Source organism: Eutrigla gurnardus (genome assembly GCF_963514095.1).
Source record: "Eutrigla gurnardus genome assembly, chromosome: 14".
In the NCBI taxonomy this organism is placed as follows: Eukaryota; Metazoa; Chordata; class Actinopteri; order Perciformes; family Triglidae; genus Eutrigla; species Eutrigla gurnardus.
This window is the reverse complement of record NC_139937.1, coordinates 2,316,675-2,337,155: the sequence shown is the minus strand read 5'-3', so window position 1 is coordinate 2,337,155 and position 20,481 is coordinate 2,316,675. Positions and strand designations below refer to the sequence as shown.

General features: G+C 43.3%; 2 protein-coding genes across 4 annotated transcripts; one reads left to right on the top strand and one right to left on the bottom strand.

Annotated features, from left to right (window-relative positions):
* The first annotated feature begins 1,723 nt into the window (after window positions 1–1,723).
* trpv6 (transient receptor potential cation channel, subfamily V, member 6) lies at window positions 1,724–9,813 on the top strand. 2 transcript variants are annotated; one of them, XM_084027586.1, is made up of 17 exons: window positions 1,724–1,815; window positions 2,005–2,152; window positions 2,251–2,348; window positions 2,422–2,544; window positions 3,665–3,805; window positions 3,924–4,022; window positions 4,162–4,337; window positions 4,440–4,586; window positions 4,673–4,752; window positions 4,846–4,981; window positions 5,076–5,162; window positions 5,248–5,324; window positions 5,409–5,574; window positions 5,739–5,805; window positions 5,955–6,223; window positions 6,385–6,491; window positions 9,059–9,813. In XM_084027586.1, the coding sequence occupies exons 2-17, from the start codon at window positions 2,022–2,024 to the stop codon at window positions 9,324–9,326; spliced, it is 2,172 nt and encodes a 723-aa protein (XP_083883712.1). In that variant the 5' UTR covers window positions 1,724–1,815; window positions 2,005–2,021; the 3' UTR covers window positions 9,327–9,813. The 2 variants fall into 2 exon arrangements, with proteins under 2 accessions (XP_083883712.1, XP_083883713.1); XM_084027587.1 differs by having other exon boundaries at window positions 4,440–4,591; window positions 4,678–4,752.
* Window positions 9,814–9,969: 156 nt separating this feature from the next.
* On the bottom strand, window positions 9,970–20,432 carry LOC311024976 (C-type lectin domain family 4 member E). 2 transcript variants are annotated; one of them, XM_084027611.1, is made up of 7 exons: window positions 20,294–20,432; window positions 19,976–20,074; window positions 12,787–12,891; window positions 12,466–12,615; window positions 11,971–12,137; window positions 11,777–11,874; window positions 9,970–10,115 (listed from the first exon to the last, which is right to left on the bottom strand). In XM_084027611.1, the coding sequence occupies exons 1-7, from the start codon at window positions 20,376–20,378 to the stop codon at window positions 9,989–9,991; spliced, it is 831 nt and encodes a 276-aa protein (XP_083883737.1). In that variant the 5' UTR covers window positions 20,379–20,432; the 3' UTR covers window positions 9,970–9,988. The 2 variants fall into 2 exon arrangements, with proteins under 2 accessions (XP_083883737.1, XP_083883738.1); XM_084027612.1 differs by lacking the exons at window positions 19,976–20,074; window positions 20,294–20,432 and adding an exon at window positions 12,974–13,172.
* Between the last annotated feature and the right edge of the window lie 49 nt (window positions 20,433–20,481).

Sequence of the window (20,481 nt, the reverse complement as noted above, 5' to 3'; positions counted from 1 at the left end):
GTTAAATGTTAAATATAATCATGCATGACACCTTATAACGAGGTTTATAAAGTATTATAAGTGGTGGACGTATTATAAGTTGAGCATTCATAAGGCTTTATACCTCCATGCCCCAGTGACCCCAGGTTTGAAAGAAGAATCTGAGTCCTGGTGAAGCGTTATGAATGCTGAACTTAGAATTCATTATGTCCACCACTTATAATACTTTAAACCTTCTTATAAGGTGTGCCTTATCAATGCATTATTATGTGTTATAAATGTGCTTATGATGCATTATATACATGACCTTCATAGAAAGTGTTACCAGAAGTTTCATAAATGATGACCTCTTGAACCCATGGCGTGTGATGCTCCTGTTTTAATAACGATAATTGAGCTCCATTGTGTGAAGTCTCTGAATATGAATCCCTCATAAATGTCCCAGAAAGGTCTGTAATAGTTGTTTGCTGCGGTGTCCCGACTCAAATCAAGTGTTGTGAAAGAGCAGCTGGTACGAACGTCCAGAGACAGGAGACACACGAGCCCCCACAATCGTGTTTTTATGCTGTTATTGTTTCTTTATAAAGACATTAACGGAGTGGAAACCACTGGTCTTTATGACACGACTTAAAGACGGTGCTCTCCTTCTGGTAAACAGCCATTATCTCCACAATACTGAATGACGGCCACGTCGGCCACCATGATCAGGGCCTCCTATAGAGTCCTCCTAAACCCTGTTTATCCTGCGGCTGACCAGCCTGTTAGTAATGAACTATAAATGGTGCAGCAAAACAACCACCACTCTACATCCCAGACAGAAAAGGTGGACTGATTCAGCACTTTACAACTCATTCACATGGATGGAATTGAAATCTGTCATTTGGCTTTTTGCCAAATCAACTCTACTGGAAGAACTAATGACAAGTTCGCAAAACATCTGTGAAACATGAACTTTGTTTTCTGCCTTCAGAGGAAAAGTGACATGATGTTCTCCAGATGACAATGACAATTATGGTCTTCGTAATGTGGCAATTACCGTGTTTGTGATCATTCCTGTTGACACATCAATGGTGCTCAACATGTTAATCATTGTGAATGAAACTCGTTTGGTGTGTGTGTGTGTGTGTGTGTGTGTTCAAGATGCAACGTGTTGGAAAGTCACACACACACACACACAGTTCATATCCACTCCACCAAATAATCCCAGAGCAATCTGCCCGCCGATACAACAACGCAGATAACTTGGACAGTCGTGTCAGGTTTAGATTATAAAGCCGGGTTCAGACACGCAAGCTTGCTATTTCCAAACAGGTTTCCTTTAACGGTTCACCAGAAACAATGACCGCAATGTGTTGAGTGTCATGATGTTGCAGAATTGTCATAGTGGCCATGCAGGTTTTAGTGGTAGTTGGTGGAATGCAGACAGACCTGGCGATAACAGAGATATACTGGGATTAGGGACCGGACTATTGTCACTTCACTTTTAAGGTGACAGAATCCAGCCCATGATTTCACTTCACAGCATGATACAGGAGTTGAATCCTAAAGCACAACTTTCCCTGCGGGATTCCCGACCTGCGGTGAAAGTGCACCTGCTCATTACTGCCTCGCTCTCACTGTCTTACCTGTCCACCATTGGCTCATCCTCCTCTCCACCCGTTCATTCTCAGGCCCTCGGCATGTCTCCTCCCTCACGGCCGGCTCATATATAATGGGGATGCCACAGGGATTTCACTTCTCCTCAGGGACATGTTACAGGTGTTTCCAACTTTGACTTTTGAGTGTTATGACTGAGGCTCCCCCGAAGCTGAGGAGCGGCACTTTTATTGTTTGAGGGTGAGATTGAGACGTTTTCTTTGCTTTATTTCTGAAAACAGTACAATGAATGACATAATCCATGTTTAAGGCCTGAGTGACGACTGTCTAATGTCATTGACTCTACACTTTATTTCATTGGTAATTTGTTTTATTTTAGTTCACTGCTTCTCTCTTTGTGTCCTCACCTCTCTGTTTTGTCTCTTCCAGTCAAGCACCGGGTGTCAATGTCTCCGTCTATGGCCAGATCTACTCCGAGCGAGCTCAACCATTGGTGGAGCCAGCTGAGGTTTCGCCTTCAAAACAAGAAGGGATGGAACGAGATGTTGGATGAGACGTTTATGCTCCACACCAAAAAGTGAGAATATTAGATTAGATTACATCCAAATGAACGGCATGCAGGCCGTAAGCCCAACCTGTTTAAACACCTGTCCTCTCCTCTTCTGTTTCCTTCAGCATAAATGACATTCCTCTCTTCTACGCGGCGAAAAAGAACAGCGTTGGTTGCATCAAGAAACTGCTGAGTTGTGCATCCACTAATATCTTCGAGCGAGGTAAGGCCCTGTGAGCGGTGTGTTGGTATTCAGGGTAGATTTGTATGTGTGAACTTGTAACCGTGTCCCTCAGGAGCACTCGGTGAGACGGCGCTTCATGTCGCTGTGATGACAGATAACCTGGACGCCGCCGTGGCTCTGATGGACGGAGCACCAGAACTCATCAACGAGCCCATGACCTCGGAGCTCTTCCAAGGTCCACACACACACCCACACACACACCCACACCCACACACACACCCACACACACACACACACACACACACCCACACACACACCCACACACACACACACACACACACACACACACTCACACACACACACATACACACACACACACACATACACACACCCACACACACACACACACACACACACACACACACACACACACACACACACAGACATACACACACACACACACACACACACACACACACACACACACACACACACACACACACACACACATACACACACACACACACACACACACACACACCCACACACACACACACACACACACACACACACACACACACACACACATACATACACACACACACACACACTCACACACACACACACACATACACACACACACACACACACACATACATACACACACACACACACACACACACACACACACACATACACACACACACACACACACACACACACACACACATACACACACCCACACACACACACATACACACACACACACACATACACACACCCACACACACACACACACACACACACACACAGACATACACACACACACACACACACACACACACACACACATACACACACACACACACACACACACACACACACACACACACATACATACAAAATGTAAAATGTGAGTTTTTTTGGTGCAACAGACAGCAAATACGGGCAAAAACAATAACAGCAAACAAATAACGTGCTAAAAATAACTAAGAAGCTATTACGTAACTTTTCCTTCGGTCAAACCACTTTCCCACTTCATCTGAGTCAGTCTTAAAAAGCATGTAACCAATGAGCAACACTAGTGAACTCTCACATCAGAGTGAAACATGTTGTTCGGTTCCCATGACAACACGTCAGGGTTGCAGCAGGTTACTTAAGCTGTTCACAGTTGTTTTATGCTACTTTATACTTTATATACATTTCAAAGCGAAATACTGTTGTCATGTGACAGCTGTAGCTACTGTACTGCTGCGTTGACTTCAGTGGATGATTTGATACTTCTTCCACCTCTGGTTACAGCCGAGCGAGGAACAACAGCAGTTTATTGACAGCACCCTGCTCTCCCCCCTCAGGCGTTACTCCTCTCCACATTGCTGTGGTCAATCAGAACATCAACCTGGTTCATCATCTGATCAGTCGTGGGGCCGATGTGGCGACACCTCGAGTCACCGGACTCTACTTCAGGAAGAGAATAGGAGGACTCGTATACTACGGTGAGTCAGCATGCTTCATGTAAAATGGAGTGAACCCCCAACGAATGTGTCGGCAAAGGTGTGCTTGCACCAACACAAAAACAGATATTGATTTCCAAAATGTTGATTTGGTGGTCAGGTGAGCACATCCTGTCTTTTGCGGCGTGTGCTGGGAATGAGGACATCATCTCCATGGTGATCGACGCAGGGGCCAGCACCAGGGTCCAGGACTACCGAGGTATGAAACGCATCCACTTGTAGGAGCGTTAGGGAGGAGTACAGCGTTATTTTACATCTGTCTGATATTAATGGCTTTCTGTTCTCTCTTCTTGTCTCCCTGTCTACACTCTGTTTTATCCCCTTGATATTCTATCTAGGTAACACAGTGCTTCACATTTTGGTTCTGCAGCCCAACAAGACAATTGCGTGCCAGGCCATTGACCTGATTATGGCACGCGATGTAGAGCTGGACCAGTCAGTGCCGCTCGACATGGTGCCCAACTACAGAGACCTTACACCGTTTAAACTGGCTGCCAAGGAAGGAAACATTGTGGTGAGCGATATGCAGCCTGAGGAGGCTCACAAGGCCAAAACCCAGCGTGAAATGTGGAGAAGATTATCTGACTAATTCCATCCTCACTGCTGCCACCCACAGGCGTTTCAGCACCTGGTTAATAAAAGGCGTGTAGTCCAGTGGAGTCTGGGCCCTCTGACCTCCAACCTGTACGACCTGACGGAGATCGATTCTTGGGCCGACAACATGTCAGTGCTGGAGCTCATCGTGGGCAGCCACCAGAGAGAGGTACCGTACCAACAAGCACAATATTCTGGTCAGAAAGAATCACCTCGATTGTGATGTGAAAAGTTACATTTAGTTGTGTCCTCCAGGCTAGAAGGGTGCTGGAGGTGACCCCTGTGAGGCAGCTTGTTAGTCTGAAGTGGAACCTGTATGGAAAACATTACTTCAGGTGACGGTTAACACGTGAGGTCAAATCTTTGAAATGTACGCATGTCCAGTTTTGTTTAACAGTGAGGTTTTATCTGCCTTTTTGTTGTGTCAGGCTTCTGCTGTTACTGTACCTCTTGTACATCGGGACCTTCACGTTGTGTTGTGCATATCGCCCTCTGAAGGACGCTCCGGAGAACTACACGGAGTCAGACATGGACAAAACCATCCGGGTCCAGAAAACACTTCATGTGTGTGAATGTATAAATGTGATATTTCAGTGTGACCACATAAAACTATGATATGTCATATATGTTATGAATGCATCTGTATTTCCTCTATCAGGAGAGTTATGTGACACATGAGGACAGCCTGCGGCTGGCCGGCGAGATCATCAGTGTCCTGGGAGCGTTTGTTATACTGCTGCTGGAGGTGACTATAGGAAACATGCATGGTTTTCTTACATACTATATGTATGTTTATTGCAGTGCCACATCCTCCTGTCCTCTTCCAACAGATCCCTGATATACTGAGAGTTGGGGCGAAGCGCTATTTTGGCCAAACAGCGCTGGGAGGCCCCTTCCATGTTATCCTGTGAGCAGAAAGCACATGGTAGCAGTGTAATTAAGCCCACGGTCCTGATATGACCTTTAACCTTGCTGTTGTTGTTGTGACTAGTATCGGCTACGCGTGCCTGGTGGTGCTGCTCTGCGTGTTCAGAGCGTGCGAGGTGCAGGGGGAGGCCGAGGTGATGGCGGTGTGTCTCGTTCTCGGCTGGTGCAACGTCATGTTCTTCGCCCGGGGGTTTGAAATGCTCGGCCCTTATGTCATCATGATCCAGAAGGTAGGACACAGTGGTGCTCATGAGTCAAGTAGAAACACACACACACACACACACACTTGTACAGAAATGTTACTGAAGCAGATGCATTCGGTGTCGTTTTGGTTTTTGAGGTTCACCTATTTGTGTTTGCAGACTGATTTACCAGGTGTCTCATTTCCCTCTAGATTATATTTGGAGACCTGACCAAGTTTATGTGGCTGAGTTTCATTGTGCTCATGGGTTTTTCCACCTGTGAGTATATTCTGGGTGACACAACAAACACATATTTAACACTCACAAAGCTTGTCATTAGTAATTCTGCAGTGAACATCGTAATTCCAGAAAAGAAATTCTCAAAAATAATATTATTGAGACTTTTCTTTTTCCACGTTTCTTCTCAGCCCTGTGGATGGTGTACATGACGCAGGAGCCCGATTCCATTCCCTCTTATCGCTCCTTCCCCATCACCCTCTTCTCCCAGTTTGAGCTCAGCGTGGGCCTCATAGATCTGCCCGTGGACCACACCATCACAACCCCACCCATCGTCCATGTGCTGCACTGCGCCTTCTCTGTGGTCTCCTACATCCTGCTGCTAAATCTACTCATAGCCATGATGAGTGACACACACTGGAGGGTGGCCCAGGAGAGAGACGAGCTCTGGAGGACTCAGGTAACACACACACACACACACACACACACACACACACACAGATATATATAAATTAACTTGCATCCAAAGACACAATCATAAATGCATAGAAAAGCTGCATCATCCCATCTCATCATGCACTGATGTGTCTCGGTTACAAGATGTGATGATGTCACGTACAGGTGGTAGCCACGACGTTGATGCTGGAGAGGAGGCTGCCTCGCTGCCTGTGGCCTCGCTTCGGGGTGTGTGGGCTCAACTACGGTCTGAGGGAGCGCTGGTATCTCAGGTGAGATAACCTGCAGGAATGGAAACAGGGGCATTAAAGTCGAGCTCAAATGAAAACCTTTCTACATCACATCCCCGGTCGTTTTGAGCCCCTATTTAACAATATATGCAACAACAACAAAAAAAAACTCTGTACTTTTGTATCAAAATCCAATGTTTTATTCTTCCAGGAAAAGTCCGGCTCCACACAGAGCTGAGATGGTTGTTTGCTAATCTTTTTCAAATCCAATTCTTCCCAGAGTGATATCCTGTTTCACCATACGTCACCACATTCAGTTCGACTTTAAAGCCCCTGAAAATGTGGTTCCTGATTTTTTTTAAAGTTGTTTAATTTACTGATGAATATTTATTACTAGATAAACAATAATCACATTTCAAGTCTTGGTGGGAAAATATGTTTAATTCTTATTTATTAAGAGGAAATCAGCTAATCTGCTTCATTACAACTGCATGGGTGTGGTCGGATCAGATTAGATCAGAGGTGGGTAGAGTAACCAAAAACTACTCAAGTAAGAGTTTTGTATCGAATAATATTACTCAAGTAGAAGTAAAAAGGAAATAGTTACTTGAGTAAGAGTAAGAAAGTATTTATTGAAAAAACTACTCAAGAACTGAGTAACTGTGGAGCAACTTATGATTTACTGGTTCAATAACGTAAATAGACAAAATAGAAAATATCGTGAAAATTCAGCATTCCCTTTAATTATAACAATAATAAATTGACATAAATTAAGGCAAATTCAGCCACAAGAAACACTAATAAATCCTCAAACTGGCTGAATTTAGTAGTTCCCTGTTCAAAGCATCCTCTCCTGTCTGACTGGACACCAGTCTAGTAGACAGGCCTGCTAATGCAGGAGGTATCTGGTGCTCCGGTGTGGACCTTGTCATGTTTTGCTGCCCCTGCTCATCTGAAGACTACCAGGAGGAGGTAGGGGGGCCGGGCTGTGGGCTTGGCCCGCGACAGAGCAGCCGCGGCCGGCCTTACTGGAGCTCACGGACCCCCGGGCCTGGGTGTCTGGACCTCTTTTTCTATGACTCGACTCCGAATCACACGCCGTGGTTTCAACCATGCTCGGCCGCTCATCCTCACACTGGGCTGCTGTGTGAATACACTCTACCACTTTGCTAAATATACTATATACTAGCTTTAAAAAAACGGAGTCATGTGATCGCCTGAAATAAACAGACATAAAGAAATAAACAGATCGCTCGCCAAATAAAAAACTCAAAATAACGATCGTAATGTAGCGTAATGTAGGGGAGTATTTCTTCACAAATATACTCACGTAAAAGTTAAAGGTAGGTTGTATTAAAAATACTCTTACAAGTACAATTTATCCAAAAAGTTACTTAAATAAATGTAACGGAGTATATGTTACCACTGGATTGGTCCACAGAAGTACACAACCAACCTCTTCAAAATATCAAGAAGATTAAAGTAAAAAAAAGCCATAGTAGTCATAGCTCATGTGAATTAGATGGATTTATATGGGTATAAAAATGAAATGTCGATTACAAATATTTTGCTTCTGGATATTTGACATATTATTTTTGCTCATATATATATATTCCTTCTGTGTGGAGTTTGCATGTTCTCCCTGTGTAAGCGTGGGTTCTCTCCGGGTTCTCCGGCTTCCTCCCACAGTCCAAAGACATGCAGGATGGGGATAGGTTCATTGATGACTCTAAATTGCCCTTAGGTGTGAATGCGAAAGTGAATGGTTGTCTGTCTCTACATGTGGGCCCTGTGATAGACTGGCGTCCTGTCCAGGGTGAACCCTGCCTTCGCCCAATGACAGATCGGCTCCAGCCCCCCCGCGACCCTGAATACAGGATAAGCGGTAGACAATGGATGGATGGATATATATATATATATATATATATATATATATATATATATATATATAAATGTTTAGTCTTTATTTTCAGAATAATCTCATACTGATGAAAGGGTATACATAGACTTTAGGATTATAGCATCATAGTCTGTAGAAAGCATTTCTGTAAACGCCTATAAACGCCTTTTCAGATTTCACTGTGACCTTTAAAATCAGTCATTTAACTGAGCAAAATCACACTCTGATATATCACTGTAAGTCACATTTACATAATCAGGGCTAAGCATGCAGCTTTAATGAGTGTAAAAGTGAACATGACAGTAACTTAAAAGTTGCTTTTAACTTGTTATTAGCTGGACTTCTTCACCGGTTGTAGTTCTAATACAGTACTACAAAGATGCTTCTCCTGGGGGCTAAGCCCCCATCTTTAAATCCTAGTGACGTCTGATGTCTTCACAAACTGAGGTTTGCAGTTTGAAAGATGTTAGTATTTATGGGACAGGGAAGGTCCAACAGGAGACGCTATTGAGCTGCATTATGGGATGTGTAGGCGTATCTGGAGTCTGACCCAAACGAGGTACCATAGGTCAGGATTTCTTGGAGTCTGCTGCTTGATTTGGATGCTTCTGAGTCCTCCACCTTTAGGGACGTGCCGTACTAAATGTTAACACGGTGATGAGACAGTATTGAGGCAACCCTAACTGCTTTTCCACTTCAACCTTTGCAGGGTCGAGGACAGAAACGACCCCATGCTGCAAAAGATGCGGCGTTATGTCAAGGCTTTCTCCAAAGACGAGGAAAACGAAAAGGAGGGATTGGAGAAGACTGACACAGCGAAGGGGTCCGCTTCAGGAACGCCCAAGCTCAGACCTAAAACCAGAGGAGGGTTTAACAACAGGAGGTCTCTGACGGGGTGGCAGATGATCCGCCACAGCGCTTTGGGTTTGGAGATGGAGCAGGATGAGCTGGAGGAGCAGGACATTCAATATGTTTAGGGAGAGATTCTGCCTGAGCCTGAAGAGGAGACGTCAAGCGTTCATCTCTCAGTTGTGAACATATGAAGTGTCAATGAACAAACTTGCAAGAATGAGGACTCAACTGACTCAATCTGCCTATATATATTCAACGGTGCAATTATTCCTGCAGTATTAAGCTATAGAGAAGAGTGTGTTATTTTTTATAACAAGATAAAACATGTGTAGCAGTAATATATGCCAAGCTAAAATAAAGAGAAACGTAAAGATTCAATTTATTATGTAGTTGCATGAACATTTTTATATGAGAATAAAACTTTGTTGAAACAAACTTACTGGCCCTCATTTGTGGAAAAGTCACACAGCAGTTAAAAGAATCCGACAGTAACGCACCCGAGCCATTAGCGCTATTAAATGCTCATAAGCACGATTCACATGTTAGAATCCAAATTACACAACACAATACATCACAATAATCTGTCATTTAGGATATTATCTGGCTGAACATCAAGCATTGAATATAAAACTATAATCCTATAATCTAAAAAGCTTTGTTATCTTTCTTTGCTGCATATTCCTGATGGAAGTGGAAAGAAACGTGATTTGAAATGTTATGGAGGAATTGATGCTTGTTGACAGGATTGGTTTGCTCATTATTTTGTTAAAAAAAAAGAGGTGGGTGCTCAGAGCTGCAGCTGACAGATGAAGTAAGTGTAGGCCTCACAGGAAGCTCTGATCCAGTTCTTCTCAGGTGGATTTCCACTGCTGAGGATCCCACAGTCCCCCTCTGATGTAACTTCTGCCCAATAACTGCAAAGCAAAAGGAAAGCATAATGACTATTACACTGTATCCACAGGATGTTGTGGTTCTTTTTAGTGAAGCTGTGTCATGGTCAGCTCTGCACTTCTGTTTTATTTCTTTCAAGTCATTCAGTTCTGTTTCCTGTTTTATTTTGTTAACCCCTTCTTTCATTTCACTTCCTGTCTCCGTGTGTTTCCCTGCCTGTTTGGATGCCCTGATTAGTCTCACCTGACCCTCGTTAGCACTCATCAGAGCTCCTGCTCACCTGTTCCCACTTCCCCAACAGTCATCCACTACATTTATTCCTTTTTTTCTGCAGCTCTTTGTCAGTTCCTCTTTGCTGTCGCCTGGTCTTTGGTTTGCATGTCATACGCTGCTGTTCCTGCCTGCTTTTTGGACTCTGCCTGTACGCTTTTTGCTTTACTAAAGTATCTTCTTAGGACACATTTACATGGAGGGAAAACGCAGATATTTCCACGCGGTTTGGCCTCTCATTTACACGAAAACCCTGTTTTTATCACAGAAAACAATTATTTCTAAAAACTCCGGCCAAAGTGGAGATTTCTGATAACGCCGGTGATGTGTTGTCGTGTCAACTGGGAGAAACAAGGTTTTAGGTTCTCAAGCGTGACATTATGCGCCAGAAAATGCTTAACGTCATGTGAGCGCCCTATGTTTACAGTTTGTTTGGCCATCATAGATGCTGTTAAGGTGGTACTACTTTTTACGTTTGTGCAAGCGCTTTTGGCCTGTTTGCATTGACAAATACAACTGCTATACTGTATCAAGGAGCAGAGGTGAAGGAGTGCACGGAGGTCAGCATTTTTTTCCTTTATTGTATTTGTTTTGAAAGGAACAGAAAGTCGCTCGTGTTATTCCTTGTTGTTGATTCTGAGGATTCTGGTTAGCTTGCATGGCTTTATCCTTCTCTCTACACTGCCACCCGTAGGTTTGGCATCGTTATAACGGCCCTCGACGGTGGATTTATGCAGGTTGATGTAAATGACAACTTTTTTGAAAACGATGTTGTGTGCGCAATGTTATTTTTGAAAACGGAGGGGGGTAAATAGTTTTCTCTAAATACCCTGCTACGTCTAAACGTGGCCTTAGTATCTGCTCATCTCCAGGTTACATGAGTCCTTCCTGCCAGTGCTGCGGCCACAACAAGCAGAGAGACAATACATCGGTTTTCTTTTACTTGCAATGCAACAAGGGGCCACTTACTTTAGGTAAAGTTATACGTTAATGCAAATCAAGTTGAGTCATTGCCATAACATCTATCTTTATGATGCTCGTAATGTTCACTTTTATGATGATGTGAATTCAGTTCTATATTTTGACACTAAGGTCATAGTTGGTGATGGTCAGAGGTGTTTAATATTCAGCCCCCTATAGGTAAATATAATGTAGTTCCAAATAATAGATCTCAATACTGTAATAAACAATTATTATGTGTAAAACATTCATAAAAGGTTAAATGTATGGCAGAACAGTGATATTAGATTGTACAGGTGTAAGTAATAACGTGGCCAAGTGTCAAATACGTGCTATATTTATCCACTTTTCTATTATTTCACTCCTTCCCACCCGGACAAAACCAAACTGCTACCGTCGGGATCGTGATGTTTGCAATGTGAGAAGAGTAGTGGATTCATCGATCATTCATCACCTCTGTTGCAGCACAGTGTTGTTGACCCAGGTCCAAGTGGCTCCTTTCTGTCTCAGCCCGATCCAGTATTTCATCTTGCCTTCCTTAGTCAGAAAACTCTAGTGAAGAGAACAACATTTTGACATTGACAATAAAATTAAAATAAATACAGTGTGCAAATGTCATGGTCAGGGAAGGAAGCGATCTAGATCCACCTGAACGCTCTGGCTGGAAACGACAGCCAGAGCTGCTCCTCTTGCGGTGCAGTTCCGCTGGCTCTCGTCCCAGCTCAGCCTGAAGGTGGACAGGTAGAAACACGACCGGCCAAAAGTCTGCCAGCCGTTGGCACACCGACAGCCCAGATACGACAGCAGAGAGGGATCTGTGCAGAATGATCCAGCAAGGAAAACAAAAGGTCGCTCTGTAAACGTGTACCAAACTGCACAAATAAGGAAGCAGATTTTTACACAGATTTAGTTTGACAAATTATTTGTCAAAGAGGAAACAATAAAGCTGATTAAGGTCAGCTTTAAGGTCAGCTGATTCTTGGTTTAAATAAAATAAAACTCAGTTCTCTAAAAACCAGCACAGGAACCAACTTCCCCTGGCGCCTGTTTAAAGATCCGGACAGCTGTGAAAGCAGAAGAATCACCAGACACAGACAGAGAAGCCATGTTTGTCTCTGAGACGCTTCATTGGCTCATTGTTACCTGATGACTTTGCATCAGGCTGATGGGGCTGAATGTTGGGGAAGAGAGCCCGGCAGTCCTCTTGGCTGCACGTTGCAGAAAATGGAGGACTCTGCCTGTCTACTGCTGTAGTTTCCTCTCTCGCTGGGCAGAGGTTGGAAACGGATTGCACTAGAAAGCAGAGCGCAGGGGGAGGAGTTGTGAAGGAAAAGAATGATGCCCACAGGCTGCAGCAGTGCAATTCAACACACTTGAAATTCCTGTATGACCAAAAATCAAGAGTGGTCCTGACATTTATCCCTCACATTCTGCCACGGTGTTGTTGTTTTCCCAGATACTCACGTTTCACACTGAGGATAATGACGACCAGCAGCAGCACCAGGCAGATTATGGTGAGGAATAAACAGGCAGCGCGGTACGGACGTGTGTTCCCCTTGGTCTGCTGGCCTGAGGAGGAAGACGGCAGCCTGGTGTTAGAAGGCTGTTTGGATGAGCAGAAACACAAACCAGCATTCAGGCTCAGGCCTACCTTTCCCCCCCTCCAGTTCCACAGATAGCTTGGACTCCGCTGCCAAGTTTTCAGTGACATCATCTTTTTTATCCTCGCCATAACTGCGACAAAATTTGATGTACATGGAGAAAAGGGTCCTGGGATTTGTGATGAGGCTTGTTTACCCTGCTCTGCTCTGCTCTGCTCCGTCTGCCTGTCCTGCTGACTCACGGCTGAGTTTTAGTATAACCTCCCTCCTTCCATGTCTCGTCGCCATAGCAATGAGACATTCACTGATAAGTTATTCACGGAGCACAGTCCTCGGCTTGTCCTTCAGTTTCCAAAAATGTCACTGTATCTTTCTTTGTCTCTCCCTTCGCAGACTTTTGCAACTGTAGGAACTAATAACTCATGTTGATGAGGCACGCTCAACCACAGGCTTTACAGTAAGAGCAGTGTATAAAACACGGTTTGCAAATAACTACACATCATTATCTACATTAGACACATCTTTCAAAACTAAAACTGTGTGTATTGTGCCAAAACTGCTATTGAAATAGCTAAAATCAATTCTGCAGCCAGAATCCAAAACACCTGTAACCAATTAGATCACACAGATATTCTGTACTCAAGTAGAGATACTTGTGATAAAAAGTTGCTGGTAAAAGTAGAAGTACTGATTCAACTTTTTTACTTGAGTAAAAGTGGCAAAGTACAGGCCCTGAAATGGAGATAAAGTATAAAGTATATAAAGTATCCCTATGAAGGACATTTCTACCGGCTGTTTTGCAAGACTAACTGAATCTCGTGGCATATTAATAAGAAACAAAATCCATAATTCCCCTCAAATGAGTTAAAGTGACGAGCCTGCTTTGAGAATGTGAGCTATTTGTTTAAAAATTTGTGGGGCATAAAAGTTGTAGTTGTAAAAACGTTGTCAGAAAAATAAATACTCAAGTAAACTGCAGTACCAAAGTATTTGTATGTTGTTGCTTACATATCAGAGCTTAAATGGGATTCTTGGTGAGCACAACAATGGAGGCCAGATAGTTGTGCAGAGACTGTAAGTAAAAAATACAGGATTTTGGTTACAGTACAATACAGTAACTGTGATTATGTCGTCTTCAGTAAAATGGTGTATGATGTGTTTTGGGTATTTGGTTATTGAGAACAATGTATTGTTTCCCTATATTGCATTTATGTTCATAGTCTATATTCATAGCGTGCTACACATGGAAATACCAAAGACTTGGTATAGAGTTTATTACTTAGCACATCATCTTGGTGCTTGTGTAAAACACTATTTTAGAAGAGTTAATATATATTTTGAAATAAGCTTTTGCTATTGCAAGAGATTCAAGGTGTTTTGTATTCTGTGTTTTTGGTCTTTGTGCGTAGAGTATTGATAGAGAGGGCCCTATAGTCTGACAAGCAGAAAACATAGGAATGTGTAAGAATAACAGACAGATAAAGTTCTGGAGACATTGTGGTCTAAAATAACAGATAGGATTTTGATTCTCGAGGTCATTTGTGTTTGCGTCAAACACAGTTCACAGACAGAACATACCGTCACCAGACCGACCTGCCTTTTTCATGGTTGAGATTGAATAAATTAAGCAACACTTCCACTATCCACTATCGCATCGTTTTTATTTATTACATGTTTTTAACACAATTTCACTTGGCTCGCACAATAGCTGACATAGAAAACTGTTGTAAATGTTTGTCACCGCATAAGAAGCTGTCAAAGTTGTCTTAGTAGTCAGTCCTTGATGCTGATTTGTAATTGTGAGGCCAACCACTACATAAAGACTGCCACATGGACAGTCTGACCGGTCAGCCATCACTCACCTGTTCTGATACCAAACAGCTACCACACTGTAGTTTCTTCCTTTTTTTGTGTTAATATTATAAATGGGATTACATATCTGGTTCTCATTATTTGTGCAGCTCCTAAAGAGATTCATGTAATGGTTGGATTGTTTATACTGTCTTCCTGTCCCAGTGCTGCTGTCCCAGTGCTCCTGTCCCAGTGTTCCTGTCCCAGTGCTCCTGTCCCAGTGTTCCTGTCCCAGTGCTGCTGTCCAAGTGCTCCTGTCCCAGTGCTGCTGTCCCAGTGCTCCTGTCCCAGTGCTCCTGTCCCAGTGCTGCTGTCCCAGTGCTCCTGTCCCAGTGTTCCTGTCCCAGTGCTGCTGTCCAAGTGCTCCTGTTCCAGTGCTCCTGTCCCAGTGCTCCTGTCCCAGTGTTCCTGTCCCAGTGCTGCTGTCCAAGTGCTCCTGTCCCAGTGCTCCTGTCCCAGTGTTCCTTTCCCAGTGCTCCTGTCCCAGTGCTGCTGTCCCAGTGCTGCTGTCCCAGTGTTCCTGTCCCAGTGTTCCTTTCCCAGTGCTCCTGTCCCAGTGTTCCTGTCCCAGTGCTGCTGTCCAAGTGCTCCTGTCCCAGTGCTCCTGTCCCAGTGTTCCTGTCCCAGTGCTCCTGTCCCAGTGCTGCTGTCCCAGTGTTCCTGTCCCAGTGTTCCTTTCCCAGTGCTCCTGTCCCAGTGCTGCTGTCCCAGTGCTCCTGTCCCAGTGCTGCTGTCCAAGTGCTCCTGTCCCAGTGCTGCTGTCCCAGTGCTCCTGTCCCAGTGCTGCTGTTCCAGTGTTCCTGTCCCAGTGTTCCTTTCCCAGTGCTCCTGTCCCAGTGCTCCTGTCCCAGTGCTGCTGTCCCAGTGCTCCTGTCCCAGTGTTCCTGTCCCAGTGCTCATGTCCCAGTGCTCCTGTCCCAGTGCTCCTGTCCCAGTGCTGCTGTCCAAGTGCTCCTGTCCCAGTGGTCCTGTCCCAGTGTTGCTGTCCCAGTGCTGCTGTCCCAGTGCTCCTGTCCCAGTGCTCCTGTTCCAGTGCTGCTGTCCCAGTGCTCCTGTTCCAGTGCTCCTGTTCCAGTGCTCCTGTCCCAGTGCTCCTGTCCCAGTGCTGCTGTCCCAGTGCTGCTGTAAAGTAACAGACGTGATAAGAGCGTTATTGTCCTGAATCAGGCCTTTTATCCACTGTACATGTCAGGTAGACTACACAGAGAACCACTGACCAGCATATCAGCAGAAAGTCAGGGAGCTTCCGCAGCTGTTGCAGACAATATGGCTAAAATGCGCTGAAGTTTAAATATAAGACTAAAAACAAATGTTGGCTGTGTAGCACTATTGCTAACTTTATTGCTACTTTAGAATTGCCGGATTTAACGGTTAGCTTAGCCAGCTGTTGCTGGCTAGCCAGAAATGTTACTGTGTCAGAACTCCTTTTTCAATAACATTTCTTAATACTAACTATGCTAGCTTGACATATGTGCCTAACAACAACAGCCATGTTAGTTGTTAACGTTAATTATCATAATGATAGGTTCTTACTTGTGAATGACATGTCAGCTAGCAATGTTGTGCTCCTCTTCCCAGCGCGTTCGTTCGTCCTCAGTGCAGCCAGTGCGATCACGCATTCTGGGGGCGTGGCTTTGGACAGAGGTCTGAACGGTGGGGGTGGGGCTTTGGACAGAGGTCTGAACGGCGGGGGTGGGGCTTTGGACAGAGGTCTGAACGGCGGGGGTGGGGCTTTGGACAGAGGTCTGAACGGCGGGGGCGTGGCTTTGGACAGAGGTCTGAACGGTGGGGGTGGGGCTTTGGACAGAGGTCTGAACGGCGGGGGTGGGGCTTTGGACAGAGGTCTGAACGGCGGGGGTGGGGCTTTGGACAGAGGTCTGAACGGTGGGGGAATGGCTTTGGACAAAGGACCTTTAACCAAAAATAATAGCCCATTTCACTTCAATGATATACTGGCTTAAAATGTAAATAAAACATTTGCAACAAAAAGTGATATAATTCTTCCTGACAGAGAGGCATATTGCAGTTGTTTTGGTTCATACTTAGTTGGTTTCATCAATATTTTAAAATCCTGTAATCGCCATATATTGGGTGATACAAATGTACTAATACTAATATTAAAATTAATTTATGTTGCTTGTGAATAGGTTGATTACACTACAACGGCTGATATTAGCATAACAATTACGCTGCTGATGATTAGGTCTATATCTCTCTTTACCAGCAGCCACTTGTGCCTGTCAGCTTGGCACATTTGGCAGCATCTTCCTCCAACGGCCTCCTGGCTTCTCCCTACCTTCCATTCTGGCTGTCGGTAGCTGATTGCCGGTATCTATTTGGAAACATGAGCTTTATGGTCCCAACCAACTGTGAGAGGGGCGACGCCCCAGATGGTAGGCTACAACCCATCTTTTATTACGTAAGGCAGCGGCTGTGGCAGTGTACTTTAAGTGAAGATAAACTTACAGGACAATTATCAAGTTTTTTATTGACTGCCCAGAAGTGAAGTGAAAGTGAAACGGCCCACTGAGAATTTACCACTGATCCTAGATATGTGATTAAAGTGCCGACTTTTGTGTAGCAAGGGAGACATTGTTGTCATTGTAAGCAAAGAGGTTATAAATGAGCACTAGACAGTTAAAGAAAAGATAATAAATTGCTTTGTTGCAGTCGATTTAGTGCACTTTGTTTACGTGTGTTCATCATTATTGGAATTGGAGGCGTGGCATACAAAACATGTAACACACACTGCTGAGCTATTTCACTGTCGTTGCTTTCTTTCTTTGTCCAAATCGGTGCAATGTCACAAAACGAGAGATAAAACAAGCGATGGATGAGTCACAACGGTCAGACATGAAGACAGAAGAGCAAAACAGTGATGACATTGAAAGTAAAAGATTGAGCTTATCGAGTGCGAGATCAAGTGTCTTGCTGTTTTCTGATGAAGCATGATGACTTGTGTCCTGTACAACATGTGTGGTTATGTTACAGATATATTCATATCAAGAGTTTGCTCTCTAGCTGAAGAATAATTGTTTACCGACTAAACATGATTTAGAAGTATATTTCCATGCTCACCAAGATTTATGATACATTATTTATTGAGTATGTTAATTAATTGGAATAACAATTTCACGCCATCCCCATTAAAATCTTTGTGCTAACGTTAACTGATGGAGAAGAACACACAAAAGAGAGTACTGCAAAGATTCATTATGTATTACTTACTTACTACCAGAGCTTCTATTGATATACATATTTCACAATGAATCATTTCAGTAATGTTGCAGCATAAATGACGGAAATTTATTATTTTTCAGTTTTAACATTTAAATTTAAAGTCCCAGTCGGCAACATTTTTTTGATCATATTCACTGAAGCCGACACTATGCTCCGATAGAACGACATAAATCATCCGGTTTTAGAAAAAAAGCACGCCTCTACGTGCAGGTAGAGCCTGTTGTTTGTTTTTTGCAAAGATCCGACAGAGCCCGGATCATCCTGTCCAATCAGCATGCAGGGCTGTGTTCGTGCACACATAGCCCCTCCCCCCTCGGGTCATACCACTATCACAGGGGGGAGGGGGAGGGAAGTAGCAACAAGCTTCCAATTCCTCGTTAAAAACCAAAACCAGGAGGTCCAAAACAACTAAGGAAAAGAAAACACCGGTGGAAAAGAAGGACAATAAGAAAGATGGCGACGGTGCCCGTGATAAAACCAGAGTCAACATCGGACCCACCTTTCAAAGGTGGCGTGATCTAAGGGATTTCAAAGGAGGGAAGGAGCTCGGTGGTCGTGGGGGAGGAGCGTGAGAGTTGGAAACATTCCAAATCTGACAGAGTGCCTGGACTTGCTGACTGGGACTTTAAACAAACACATTGATTAGTTGTTTTTTTAGAAACGTTTTAAATATTTGATTGTGTTTCTAATATAATGCCCTTGTGGAGATTGCATTGCTGTTGTGAAAGATGTGGTAAAAAATGTGTCCAATTTTCCTTGATACAGGGCTGCCAACTTTTCAAAAAACCTTGGAGTGAGATTTGGTGGGGCCAACCAAAATTTTACCGCATACACGGCAATTTTTTGTTTGGCCGATTCAGCATCATTACCATACAGCAAAAACATTTTTTAATACCGTTTATCAGTGGTTCTCAATGTATAAGCCTAACTCAGAGAGAACCTCCACCCCCTCACGGCTCTAAAAGCTTAACTCTCAACACCTAGATAACTGAACTACGAAATCCGTTTTCATTTTTTCCAGATTCTGTGTTTATTTTTTCCCCAAGTTCCGTGTTTTCTGTTTTATTTTTTCTTAATTCTGTGTCTTAAAATGAGCATTCTTTCCATCAAATGGTGTGTAATCATGTGGTTGATGACTAAAAATGCAATAAATCAATAAGAAAATATGGGAAATGTTTTGAAGAAACATTCTAGTAGTTCTAATTCTAATCCCTTGTGATTCACAGACAAATGTGCATGAAATATGTATATGTTCAATGATTTATGGAGGAGTCACAACATACCACCCACTTTTTAAAATCCCCCCCAAGGACTTAAGTCAGCGCATGTGTCGAACTGCCGCTATTGAAGTTTCACTTTCAGCTGTGAATCAGTTCATTTCTGACGTGTTTTTTCTTTTCTTTCGGCTGAGGCGCAGTGACAAACACTTATAATAGAGAAAACCCCGATGCTCGAGATAACAGATAACACAATAGATTTCTTTTGTTCATCAAATACATGTGTCTCACGGCCAATGCGTGAAAGTTGGCATCCCTGTCATTGATATCCATATTTTTCTATGTTTATATCATATAAAACAAATACCTCAACATAAGCCTTTTTTTAAGGCCGGTGGATTTCTAGAGCTGTATTAAGAATCAAACAACAAAAGACATCATCACTGAATAATCAATGTTATGACTGTTTCTAGTTTGTCTGTTCACTTTTCACAGAATTGCTGATGTTTAAAAAAAATGATGTTATGTGTTTTTCTAATAATGGTGAAACCGCATACATGAATTCTCGGCAATGTAGGGAAGTTGATGAACGCCCTGAAATGTTTTTTTTTAATGTCATATTCAAATGTGTGGATCACATAATAAATATGATGAAGCAGTGATGTCATAGAATATCTATGAAAAGCAATGATTTCTTAATAAAGACAGACATGCTTTCTTTGAAATTTAATTATGAAAGTGTACCTGCTCTCGTTTTACCCAGAGTGTCCTCATATAACGCGTCTGAATAGATATCCTCAGATGGACTTTGTAGAGAAGAGTAGTGGTCTGGCTCTGCTTCCTCTAAAGCAGCACATAAACACAAACATATTTCCACAAACACAAATCGTCTTGAATTTGCTTCTATGTATTAAATACAAAGTAAAGTTAAAAATAAACAAAAATGCACTTTTGGAAATATTTATCATAAAAAACATTTAACACTAAAATACAGTGAGTCATTTTCAGTTCTACACATATCAAAGCTTGTTTTTTCTTGTGATTTAATAAAATGTCTTGTACCCTCAGTTTTGCCTGCCAGCATCGGTTCACTTGCTCCTTTATCTTCATTTCTTTCCCCCTCTTTGGTGACCTCCTGCATCTCCATGGCGTCTCTCTTCTGTGCTCTAACTTTCGTTTTGCCGGGGAAGTCTTCCAGACCAGACGAGTCACCTGACAATTATGTAAGCCTTTAATTTGTTGAATTTGTT

What these genes read in the sequence shown, in the direction of transcription:
- LOC311024976 (XM_084027611.1), bottom strand. Translation starts at nt 20,378, where the DNA reads ATGGAGATGCAGGAGGTCACCAAAGAGGGGGAAAGAAATGAAGATAAA. An exon ending in GCCTGATGCAAAGTCATCAG is followed by an intron (nt 12,138 to 12,465) that starts GTAACAATGAGC and finishes CATTCTGCACAG; the next exon opens with ATCCCTCTCTGCTGTCGTAT. An exon ending in TTTCCAGCCAGAGCGTTCAG is followed by an intron (nt 11,875 to 11,970) that starts GTGGATCTAGAT and finishes TCTCTTCACTAG; the next exon opens with AGTTTTCTGACTAAGGAAGG.
- trpv6 (XM_084027586.1), top strand. Translation starts at nt 2,022, where the DNA reads ATGTCTCCGTCTATGGCCAGATCTACTCCGAGCGAGCTCAACCATTGG. An exon ending in TTTATGCTCCACACCAAAAA is followed by an intron (nt 2,153 to 2,250) that starts GTGAGAATATTA and finishes TGTTTCCTTCAG; the next exon opens with CATAAATGACATTCCTCTCT. An exon ending in GGCCCCTTCCATGTTATCCT is followed by an intron (nt 5,325 to 5,408) that starts GTGAGCAGAAAG and finishes TGTTGTGACTAG; the next exon opens with TATCGGCTACGCGTGCCTGG.